Below are 12,988 nucleotides of genomic sequence, written 5' to 3' on the forward strand. Positions count from 1 at the left end.
AACAATCTGGCAGCCAATTAACTAACTCTAACTCTTTAAAAAGCAATATGATAAAATGATTAGCCAAACAAAAAATTAACTGAATTGTTATCCTGCTATGATAAAAACTGAATTATATGATATTATAAAATTACACAAAGAAAATCAAAAGTAATTTCTAATAGATGACATTTTCAAAAACTATAGTCACACAGTTCTACGGTTGCCACCTTATCACCTTGACTTAAATGCCATTGAAATGATTTAGTCAAGTGAAGAGTTAAGTAGCTAAAAGAAATACAACTTTTATGTCGATGTTCTTAAGTTAACCGAAGAGGAATTTCATGAAGTATCTGAAGTTGAGTGGAGCAATGTCTGCGAGCATGTTGTCAACGTTGAAAAAAAAATACATCGAGGATGAACATTTATATGATGTGCATTTTGACAATTTTGTGATGAATGTGAATTCAGAATTGGACATGAGCTCTTTAGAATCTACTGACGGCAGCGACTTCGGAATTTGCGAGCAATAAAGTAATACAACAATAAAACGAGTAGAAAAAATAATTATTTAAAGTACTTTAAAATAATTGGGATACTAAACGAATTTTAATAAATAGCATCTTATGCATTTTGGTTTATAAATATCATCTATATTAAACTGACAATGTTTTCAGTCAACCTAGTACTGAGCAAAATGTTTGTTGAATGCTAGTAGCTTTTTGTGCCAACTTATGTGCTGATAGTTCTAAGGAATTTAGTGTAAATTCCAAACACTAAATTGCATGCAAATATTACTTCAGAAACTGATACTCTAAACTTACTTATTGATAAAAATTTTATTGATATTGTAGTGCAGTACAAATAACAAAATAGAAGCAAGACATGCCAATTATGCTTATCAAAGATTTGTACGTAACAATCGATATCAAAATAAAAACACTCTTAGGTTTATTGTACATGGCAGGAAGAAGAAAAGATGGCCATTTGAGTACTGAAGAAACATGTGTATGCTCTTCCAAAAACAAACTTATTATTTCTGCAATGCGATTTAAATTTTTGCTTATTTGTTTAAGATTTGACAACAAAAATACTAGAGATAGGGCTGATAAGTTTTTGCCTATCCGTAACCTGTGATCAGCTTTCATAAAAAATTGCAGAGAACAATATATCCCTCATGCTTATCCGACAATTGGCAAACAGCTTCTCGATTTTTGAGGAAAATGCCCTTTCCGAGTGTACATTGCTTCAAAGCCAGATAAGTACAGCATTAAAATTGTTACAATGTGCAATGCCAGAACATTTTATATGATTGATGCCATACCGTATGTGGGGAAGGAGCAGTGAAATAGGCCTACTAAAGACAGCCTTCCTAGATACTATGCAAAAACACTCTCAGAATTAGTATGTGGAAGTAACTGAAATATCACTTGTGATAACTGGTTCACGTCGGTACTCTTGGCAAATGAAATGCTAAATGATCATGGCTTAACATTTGTTGAAATTTTGCACAAAAACAATGCAGATATTTCACCATGTTTCCTTCCAAGCAAATCAAAAAGTATCATATCGTCTGAGTTTGCTTTCAATGATAAAACAACTATGAATTTATTTACTACAAAAAAGAAAAAATCAGCTATTTTAATCTCTACAATGCATAATCAAAAAGATGTAAATGAAAATATACAGAAACCCAAAATTACTGAGTGCTACAACTCAAAAACAGGTGGAGTAAACGTCTTTGATAAAATGGCTCACACATATAGCATTTCACTAGTACTCATTGCTGGCCCCTTCATATGTTTATCGGCATTCTTGATTGAGCTGGAATTAATGCTCTGAATCTTAATTGTTAATGAAACAAAAATTAAAAAAAAAAGTATTTTTGAAAAATCTGGCATATCAGTTCTGCAAACCACATATTTGATGATGTCTTGAAACAAATTTGCCTTTCAATTTAACAAAGACTTCTCTAAAGATCAAAAACAGAATTTCCCAGCTAAATTGCATAAGCAACCAAAGTCCTTAATTTGTCCTACAATAAAACACTGGAAAATTAAAACAGCCTGCACAAAATATGGAAATCCAACATGTCCAGACCATCGGAGAGAGATTAGTATAAAGTGTTTTTGTATGTTTCTTTTTATTGTTTCAATCTAAAATATTTTCTATACATGTAGTTTTAGTTTAATAAATTTCCATTATTAAAATTTTGTTTTTTTGTTATTTAAACAGCTTGGAGAAAAATGTCTTTATTGCACAAATAATCTTTTTTTCAATTAAAATTAGTATAAATCAAACCAAATATTATATTTATTTTTATAAGTGGGTTAACTAAATAGTTACATAATAATATAATACGCATTATAGTATTTATAAAAATGTTGATACTAACCCTAACCTCATAGTTTTGGTATGCTGACATTACAGATTACATGACGAAAACTTGCTATACCAGTTGCTATACCTAACCCAGTTCTTATTTATGTTACCAGTGGAAGGTTAACTATTTAACAGTTTGTTAACAACAAACTGTTAAATATAAAATGAAACATTTAACATGAAAATAATTTAATTAAAATAAATATGATTCAGATCCCAGAGTAGCAAACTATTTACTGTTATTTATTATGATTGATTTACTGGAAACAGAAAACCTTGAAACCAGTAAAACAATAAAAATGTCTTTATTGCACAAATAATTTTTTTTTTCAATTAAAATTAGTATAAATCAAACCAAATATTACATTTATTTTTATAAGTGGGTTAACTAAATAGTTACATCATAATATAATATGTATTATAGTATGTATTAAAAATGTTGATACCCTAACCTCATCGTTTTGGTATGCTGACATTACAAATTACATAACGAACACTTGCTATACCAGTCCACACGTACATTGTTAAGAAACAAAAATGAAAAACATAAACAGTACAATTATTACTGAATGCCTATAATTTAACACATTTAGTATATCTTTTCTCTACTAAACCACTTACTTTAGCATAGATATTGTATACTTTTACAAGATTTAGATATCTTTCATGATAAAGGTATAAGCATTTGTAAATGAAGACATTACAAACTGACAGTCTAACTACATTTTTTAAAGATGCATTATCATAGAGAGAACGAAACAAGTATAGTTGAAAAAAATAACTTGACTTATTATGTTTCATACACAACCTTTGGATCTATAAAAAACATACAAACACGAGATAAAGGACTAATACCTTCATTATTTTAAATTGATGAATATAATGTTTGATTAAATATACTTCTATATGTAAATTTATGAGGGAATTTTATTTAAGAATATATCACTTTATTGAAATGACCTTTTCGGATTCTAAGTTCCAGTTGTATCCTTTCTGGTTGATTCTATGCTGCTAAACTGTATAACACAACATAATAACAGTAAAGATATGTATGGACAGTTTTATTAAGCCTCAAACTCTTATGTAAATATTTTCTGCACTGATAGCAATAGGTTTTCAATTATTATTAAGTAATAGATGAGATACTTTAATGGTAAAATCTGTGACATAAAATAGCAATTGTAAACAAGAAAATAATTTTAAAAACTAATTCACTAAAACTAAATCCATTAACACAAAATTATTTTAGATAAAAAATTGACCATTTAGATTGTCAAAGAATTATCATCACTGGTAAATTATAGGAAAGTAAGAGAAAAGAATAAGATTGTACAAAAGTATGATGCTACTATAATATGCAGTCCACAGTCATCATAAGATTTAAAGTAGCACTGTCCAACCTAATTTATTTTAAACAGTAAACTAATGTTATAAATTATATACGATTTGTATATTTAATGTAAATTTGATGAGGTTAGCAAGCAAAGCAAGTATTATGTTAAGTTTGGTTATATAACATATTTCCACATGCTGAACTTTATACAATATCAACATAACTTAACCACATTTAACCTTTCTTTCTTTCTTTCCTGTTTAGCCTCCGGTAACTACCGTTTAGATAATTCTTCAGAGGATGAATGAGGATGATATGTATGAGTGTAAATGAAGTGTAGTCTAGTACATTCTCAGTTCGACCATTCCTGAGATGTGTGGTTAATTGAAAACCCAACCACCAAAGAACACTGGTATCCACGATCTAGTTTTCAAATCCATGTAAAAATAACTGGCTTTACTAGGACTTGAACGCTGTAACTCTCGACTTCCAAATCAGCTGATTTGGGAATACGCGTTAACCACTACACCAACCCAGTGGGTCAACCACATTTAACCTACACTCGCTTTGCTTGCTAACCTCAGCTAAACATTAAATATACAATTGTTTACATAATGATATAGTAGAGCGCATGTACCGTGGTCTGGCAGACCTAATGATGATGGTAGACTGCATACTAAAGTAGCAACCAAAATATTTATATATTAAGTATCATGTTAAACAATCACAACCATAAAGTGTAAAAATTTGCCTAAAATCAGTTCAAATTAGGGAACTTCCAATTCAGATTGTCTGCTATGAACTCACATAAATCCCTACACAGGATGTTAAAGTTAAAAAAGTATCTTAACATGATGGAGATATTGTAACTATTAAACAATCACGTATCAAGAAAGGTTTTGTTTATTCTTCAGAGCATTTATGGGCATCCTCTTTCTTAAATTTTGACTGAATATTATGTTACAAAAACATACATCAGTGGTTTATATCATAGCTTTTAATTCTGAAATCATTCTGGATTCATTTGTATTTCTATTGAAAATACAAACATTGGGTAAATAATGTATATGACAATGTGAAAGCAGATGGTAATGTTTTTATGGATTTACCAGCAACACAGGGCAGATTGATATGTACATATTGATCACCAGTAAAAATTTTAAAAATCTTATGTAATTGTATTGATATCAGTGGTATTGTAAAAACCTTAAATCTTTACTGAACCATTTTGTACAGAATCAGTTTTTTTTTAAAGTGGGTAATTAATCTTTACATAAATTTAATTTTGACTAATATTTTACTTTAAGAATTATCTAGGCCTGTTTTTTATATAATTAGGCATACGTAAGGAATCAATAAAGTGTAACTTCATAGTAAAATTTATTAAGATATTAATTTAGCTCTTACAAATTAACTATAATAAATGCAATAGTAAATAAAAAAAGTGTTGGATGGTTTTAGACAATATAACAATTGATATTGTGTTAATGTGATAAACAAATGTATTATAATGATATTATAATGAATATGTCTATCGTTCAACCAAGCTAACTAGGATTAGATACTACTAAGAGACAAACAATATTTATATTGTTTATTCTTTGGGTAAGACCGTAATAATAAAGAAGTACGTAATGGAGCACATACAAATAGCATAGTATAGTTTGCATTATGTAACTGTATGACAATTAAATCTTCAAATCAGCAAAAAATTCCAAACAGTATATTATTAGGCATGGAATTAAGGCATTCTGCAACCTAAAAAATCCAGAAGATACAAAATTCTATATAACTACCTGTAGGTCCTGAATATTACCCATGGAACACAGACTAATTTAAATTACTCAAGATTATATGTATGTGTAATTAGATAGTTTTCAATTGAAACAAATGCAGATTTCAGGTAAATATTCATTGAAACATTGTGAAATATATCAAAAATCATTTAATACATACAAACACGGAAATAAGCTTCTATAACAACGAAAACAAAAACCAATTAAAATGTCAATGAACTAACATACTCATACTCGTTAATTACCAACACTTCCAATCCCATATTATTCGACCGAAATACTGGTAAGTTTTCTGGAAAAAATGCGCTAGTACTTTGATTGAGGTAAATTTGTAAACAAAAAATTTTTACGTAAATACGGCCTTCTCTCTATCACTAAATTAATAAAAAACAAGAAAAATATTAAATAAATTGTTACACTGGCTAATTCCTACAATCTACTTCATCAAAAGAGTAACCCACCAATTACGTGAAAGTTATTACGTAAAGTTACTTACTGCAAATAATTAGCGTTTGGCAACATAGAGGCTTCTTTCAATTCGGTAAAGCATTGCAACAACTCAACTGAAGGGTTCCATCCTTTATTTTGTAAATATAACTGAAGCAACATATACAACTTTTCAGTAACATAACCTGTGTTTGGATAGGGAGCACCCATTTCAGTCTGAATTCCTTTGGCAACAATATTTTTCATAGTTTCGGCTAGGCCTAGGCCTAGATCCATATTATTAAAGTAAAAGTGCTTACTTAACCCAACAGTTTGATGAGTCTGTTACGTTAAAATATCAAACTTCAGTAACCAATAAGCTCCCAAACTCGGTCACGCCCACTCCATTTTTCTTCAGGCATCCACAGGTCTGCCAATGTACATTTACTGTTTTTTAAAAGTATAAGTAGTAAGGAAAACAAAGCTGAAAACACAGTCTACTTCTACGTATCATTTATGAAACACATATTACTGTAGCTCTGCATCTTTATTTGTTAAGTGAGTATGTGTTTCACCGTTTACGTGCTCGAATAAAAGTTTAACTTATCAGCATATTTCTAAAGTCATTTGATATAATGCGTATTTCTAGTTAATGATTTTTCATTTTGGTTTTACTACTTAATTTCAAGAAAAATTCTGGATTGGAATATATGTATGATGCAGTTGGTAAAAGAACTGTCAACGAAGCAGAGCAATTTCATCAGCTGTTTTGTAATATAGGTTATGCTGTTCTGAAATCCGTATCATGGTAAATTTCTGCTGTTATGTTAAATTTATAAAGCTTACTGTTTACATAATTTTTTTTCTTCAATAAACGATTTGTTACAAAAATGTATTGCCTTCAGTGGCTTATACCAGTGTTATTAATACCGAAACCTGTGAATCCAGCACTTCTGCAAACTCATGTGATGTTTATGGTGTTATATTTAACAGGATTTTTTCTTGAACGAAAACCGTGCACTATTTGCAGTTTAGTATTTCTTGCAGCAGTATTTCTTATTTGTTACAGTGGTGTCGGTAATTGTTTGTTTTGGAGCAGCAGCTGTGATACTGTGCAATGTGAAAATGGTTGATGGTTGAATATACATAGTTAAATATTTTTATGTTGTTATTGTTAACAAAGGTTGTTGAACTTAAAATGAAACTTTTAATTAAGCCATAATATTTCATGAAGAATTTAATTAAACATAGACAAATTTTGTATGTGTCGTTAAACTACAAAGGGATTAAAATAAAAACAATCTGATCTGTAGTATTACATAAAGAAACCAAATTGAATTTAATTTTGTTTGTGTTTTAATTAAAACAAATCATAAATTATTGTGTTACTGAAATAAAGTGAGTATTACAAATTATACTAAAAATATTTTTAATAAATAAATTACTCACAGAATTTTAGTATGTTAACCAAATAATAATGTCATCTGACAGCAATTTTTATTGCATTATAAAGTTTCTCAAAGAATTATTGAATTAGTTACTGCAATTTAAGAATTTATGATCAAAATTTTAGTTATGCTTAATCACTGGTATCTAGATATCATTAAAAGTAGTGCTAGTACTTAGTTATTCTACATTTATGTAGGATAAATTTGTTTTATTGAATTAATATTGATAAAAGTCTCATTTTTATCCTGAAATGAAAATATAATAAAATTGCATCATATCTTAATGTATGCAAATTGAGAAATTAGTGTATACAAATCTTGGGCAATAATTCCTTTTCAGATTACTTTTAATGGTTTTTTTTTATATTCATATCTAATTAATTTATTTAAATAACGGAATCTGAATATTAATAAAACTCAATAGAAGTATATTTTATTTTATATAAAATTCACTTCACTGGTTATTCCGTGAAACCACTGGTTATTCTTGTGAAACCAATTTTTTATTAAATTTTCTATTTAAGACTGTTTTTACTTTAATATTACTTATTACTCAATAGACTTTGGTTGTGCTAGTCTGTAAAGCATCTAGTTATAATGTTGATATAGAAATATGTACCAGTAATTAATGTATCATGTAATTAATTATCATTGTTGTCATCAGCGTTATTTATTTTCAAAGATGGAACTTATATTTAAGTACATTATTTATAAAATACATAACTGATTTTACTATGTAAACAATTTTGAAAATGAAAATTGATTTTCTATTGTGGTAATTTCTAAAGTTTTAGAAATAGCATACATTATTCCACTTAATTTGGCAAGGTATATTTAAATTTTTATTTGTTGATTTGAGTTCTCGTTGTCTTAAGTAATTTTATCCATAAACTATTTTTTATGGGTTATCTGATAAATTAAAATTTTCCTAATCATTAAAAAATTTATACAGCTTAAAAGTAGTTAATTAAAAAAACTTATTTAACATCAGATTATTAAAACAATCTCGAAAATGTTCTCAGCCTGCTCAAATGATGATATCATTTGCATCCACATGCAAGAAAATTGATGGGAAGGAGTCATTTAACATTTTTCACTTTAGTGTCTACATTGGCTTGCTAACAAAAAATTTACTCCAAGCATATGCGGGCTTATGAATAATTTTAATAATAGCTGTTATATTTACTACTCAAATAATAGTTATTATGTAATAACATGTTCCTTTATACTTGTCTCATCAACAGTTGTCGTAGTAGGTTGTTAGGCTCTCTGTTGCAGTTAGGCCTAATAGAAAAAAAAAAAGATTAAAGAAGTAATACATTTTCTTAAAATAAAAGACATTAATAAATAATAAAAAACTGAAATAAATGTTGTTTAATCATATTATTAAATCTCAACATTTAAATGTAAATTGTTGTAAAACTACCAATCAATTTTTTAACTAGAAAAAAATTCTCAAAATATAATATTACAACAATATAAATATTATTATAATGTTATTTTTAATAACATTTGTTGGTGTTAATGTAGTAGGTGATCTATCAGTGTAGTTAGTTAGTTAATTCTTAGATGGTGCCACTGAAACACTATATTGAAATAAGAAAATAAATAAATGAAATTATAAATATAATCTAACCAAACTTAACCAATGCTCGCTTCGCTCGCTAACCTTGTCTAGTGAATGAAGCGAATGTAGGTTAAGTTTGGTTAGATTATATTTACAATTTTATTTATTTATTTTCTTATTTCAACTAGCTTTTCAGTGGCGCCATCAAAGAACTAATTAACTACAGCAGTAGATTGCCTAGTACATTAATTACCATTTTTTCCTTTAGTAATAAATGTCAGGAATGTTTCTCTGTTGATTGAACTTATTTTTATTTTGTTTACCATTTTGTGTTTTTAGTAACAAATGGATATGGGTAAAATTTTATGTTGTAAAATGAAAGAGATTCATTCTTTATTTAATTTATTATGATTTAAAGCTGTAAATTGTTTCTTTTAATAGATGTATTAACAACTTATTAGTTTAATAATTTAAATTGTAATTTTATGCATGTGTATTTTATTGGTTTTTTAAAAGTTGTTCTTGAAAATGTAAAATGTTTAATGGCTATTCATATCGGTATGTAGTAGACCATTTAGAGGCTGGGTACAAATATAAAAAGATTTCATTGTATTTTTGTAGGCTGGAAGATGCTTTCAGCAGTGTCACAGGAGTTTCTAATAACATTGATAAATACATTTTTAATAAAGAAAAAGACTCATTTACTAAAAGAGAGCAGAAATTTTACAATTGAGAAAGTTAATAACTGCATTGAAAGAAAAGGATAGTTAGTTTTAGATAATTTTCTGAAACTGCAATTTAACACTAAGTACATTTGTTTTATTGCACTGTAATAAATTTAAACATTATGAAAACTTAAATATTATTGTATAAATCAGAATACAGAATTATTAATAATATCACCATCATAACATTCATTGTAAGGAAAAAGTAGGCTTTGAATTCTTGCATCTTCTGGAAATAGCAAAAAGAAAATATTACACCTTTCCTATCAGATACATTTGCTACATTTAATATGATTACTTATGAAAACATACTTAATTTTTAAAATTTATTCTATTACACTGATTCTTTGCTTGACATTGTGGTAGGCTTCAGCTCTTTTTTTCTTAAAGTATATATCACAGACTGATTTTAATAAATCAGGTATTAATCTGTGTCTTTTAACAGTGAAATAATGTATCCTTCAGTTACTTATTATGAATATGTATGTTAGTGAACATACATGTCAAATAATTATACTGGTTGGCTATCATTAGCACAAATGTCAGAAGCAAGATTATGCATTAGTATATTAAAGGAATTTGTATATAATTTATTTTGTAAAATTTAGTTTCGGTGTTAGTATTCAAAGAAACATACCATATTGTAACATACATATTGTGAAATTTACAAAATAAGAAAAATAGCTTAATTTTGATTTTTTTTTATTGCAATAAAATAAATGTGCTTTCAAATAAATTTCATTATAAAAATATGTGTTAGAAATAAATTATTTAGAACAGAAAAATTTATTAGTGGTAAATTTTAGAAAATACAAGTGCTCTTAAAAAATAAGTATCATATTTTATTTTATGTAACAAAACTTACTATATTTTTATATTTATTAATAATATTTGGTAATTTATCATACATTTTTACCATATATAATTCATATACACTCTTTTTCAAGAATTTTTATTTCGTAGTAAAGTAATATTTAGAAAATATTGCCGTTAGAAACTAACTTGCACTGTTGGTTCTTCTAAAGTTGTAATAATCATTTTTTTAAAAACATTTCTGATTACAGTGTGCTTTGGTAATTTTAAAAGCTATACATTGAATGTGAAGTAGATTATATTTTTCACATTTGTGCTAACTATAACTACTATTGCGTGTACAACTACACATTAGTGATAAGTACATACTAGTACTTAATCAGTTAATTAGAATTTTATTTTATTTTCATTAAAATATCCTCAAAAGATAAGATTGTGAATGTTTTTTTTCCTTTACACTAAGCAGGACTGTTTCAGTATATGATTACATTTCATTTAATGTTATTTAATTTTTTATTTATAGCTGTAAATTAATATTAGTTTTTACTTATTTCAAGTAAAAAATTAATTTATAAAAACAGTATTGCATGATTATTGTTATTATATTAAAAGTTTAATGTTTGTTCCTAATAACCGCATGTTATTAAACTTAATTCACATTTATATTTATAACAAAGATATAAATAACATAGTTTGTTATTTATAACTTAATTTATATTTACTTCTACATTGTTGTGGTAATTAAGTACTTTTTTAAAGCATACTTGAACTTAAGTATATCTATCAACTGTTAGTGAAGGCAATATAATTTCCATCCACTAACAGATTTATGATTTATTATGAAATCATAATTCCTTGATTATTGCAACAGTGAAGAGTGTTGTGATGGGGTTATGACAATGAATAAAATAAAATAACAACCATGTAGAAGTGCATATTTTTATAATTTAAAGTTAACTTTTGGATGTAATGGTTTAAATATTTACATCTACTTCTCATACCATTCATTCTTTTTAACTGACCCCTTCTGCAGTATTTTACACATCTATCTTTGTATTAGTTTTAAAAATAATCATCTCAGTTAAAACTAGATGAAACACAAGAAAATCAGTTACAGACAACTACGAGAACTGAAATATTGGCCAGGTAAATAGTATAAATCATAAAACTGTATTCATTTGTTGGCAATTTAAAATTAAGATGTGTTAAAGAAATCCAATATGTTTGATTTATTGGTACAATTTATATTTCCTCCATTTTGTTACTTTTTCATTTATTGATGTTTGCCTTTAATATTCAATATTATAAGAAAAAAATGACACCAATATTTGATCAGTTTTTTGTTATCGCTCAATAATTTCTACACCCAAAACATGGCAGAGGTTGTGTTTCATGTTTACCACCTGTAATAATGTGTCTGTGGCTGTACTTATTGTGTTTCTTTTTCAATTTTAAGATGATAAATATTACATAACAATGTTTTGTTATTTAATTTAAGAACTGAAAGTCTTGTTTTATCTTGTAATAATATTGTTTTATTTTTGCATTAACAAAAAAATAATTAAATTATTTAATTTCATAAACTCTAATAAATCATTTATAAAAATATAAATCTATGGTAGTAAATTGAAAAAAGAAAACACTGTATAACATAATATTTAAAATAGTTCGTTTTGAGCTATATAAAAATTTAAAAAATAGGACAAATTTACAAAAAAAGTGCAATTCAGTAGAAATTAATAAAAATAAATGATTAGTATACATTTATAATTTTGCTTTCAGTTAAAGAAATGTTGTACATATTACAATGATAAAATAAAAATGTCTTCTTATGTTTAATTGTAAAATATTTATACATAAATATTTATATTATGTATTTATAAAACATAAAATATGTTTGTTTTATAAATTTTTTGATTGTAAATAAATGTAAAAAAAAACTATGTACCATATTGGATATGATATAAATTGCCTGTGGTGTAAATATTGAATTTGAAAAGTATTTATTGTAATAAGATATATTTTAATAAAATTTTATTTTTATCATGTTTATTTTAATGCATATTTTAGTAAATAAGCACAGTATAAAAAATTATATTTTTCCCGTCTTGTCAGTTAAAATTTTAATGTGTTATTTTGTATGTCAATTATCTTCCTCTTTGTAATTATCTTCCTCAGATGTAATTATTATTATGTATTATTAATTGTTTATATATTATTAATTAAATTTTATATTTCAGATTATTTTTGTGTTTTTTTTTCATTTTTACCCTTTTATTAATTTATTTATAAGTTGTTAAATATAAGCTTCATCAATTTAATTATGTGTGATATTTAAATAAATTTATTATTTTTAAGACTATATTGCCAACAATAACACTATAATGCCAAAATAATTTGTATAGACAGGCTAAACATTCACTATATATATATATGTATGTGTGTGTGTGTGTAATAAATAAAATGGATGACTATAGTTATCCTTGCTATACTTTGCTTTTGATAGAAATAATTTTTGT

General features: G+C 26.3%; 2 protein-coding genes across 3 annotated transcripts in view; one reads left to right on the forward strand and one right to left on the reverse strand.

The window, feature by feature from the left end:
• LOC142326815 (uncharacterized) overlaps positions 1–6,337 on the reverse strand; it is a 45,913-nt gene extending 39,576 nt beyond the window's left edge. The window contains exon 1 of one of the 2 annotated variants that reach the window (XM_075369529.1): positions 5,987–6,259. In XM_075369529.1, coding sequence (XP_075225644.1) covers positions 5,987–6,213 — 227 coding nt within the window. In that variant the 5' untranslated portion in view covers positions 6,214–6,259. Of the gene's footprint in view, positions 1–5,986 lie in introns of both variants that reach the window. The other variant, XM_075369528.1, reaches the window with a different exon arrangement.
• Positions 6,338–6,429: 92 nt separating this feature from the next.
• bc10 (BLCAP apoptosis inducing factor bc10) lies at positions 6,430–12,713 on the forward strand. Its single transcript, XM_075369530.1, has one exon. It carries the CDS (start codon positions 6,807–6,809, stop codon positions 7,047–7,049), a length of 243 nt encoding a protein of 80 aa, XP_075225645.1. The 5' UTR covers positions 6,430–6,806; the 3' UTR covers positions 7,050–12,713.
• The last annotated feature ends 275 nt before the right edge of the window (positions 12,714–12,988 follow it).

Source organism: Lycorma delicatula, chromosome 6 (assembly GCF_047948215.1).
Source record: "Lycorma delicatula isolate Av1 chromosome 6, ASM4794821v1, whole genome shotgun sequence".
NCBI lineage: Eukaryota > Metazoa > Arthropoda > Insecta > Hemiptera > Fulgoridae > Lycorma > Lycorma delicatula.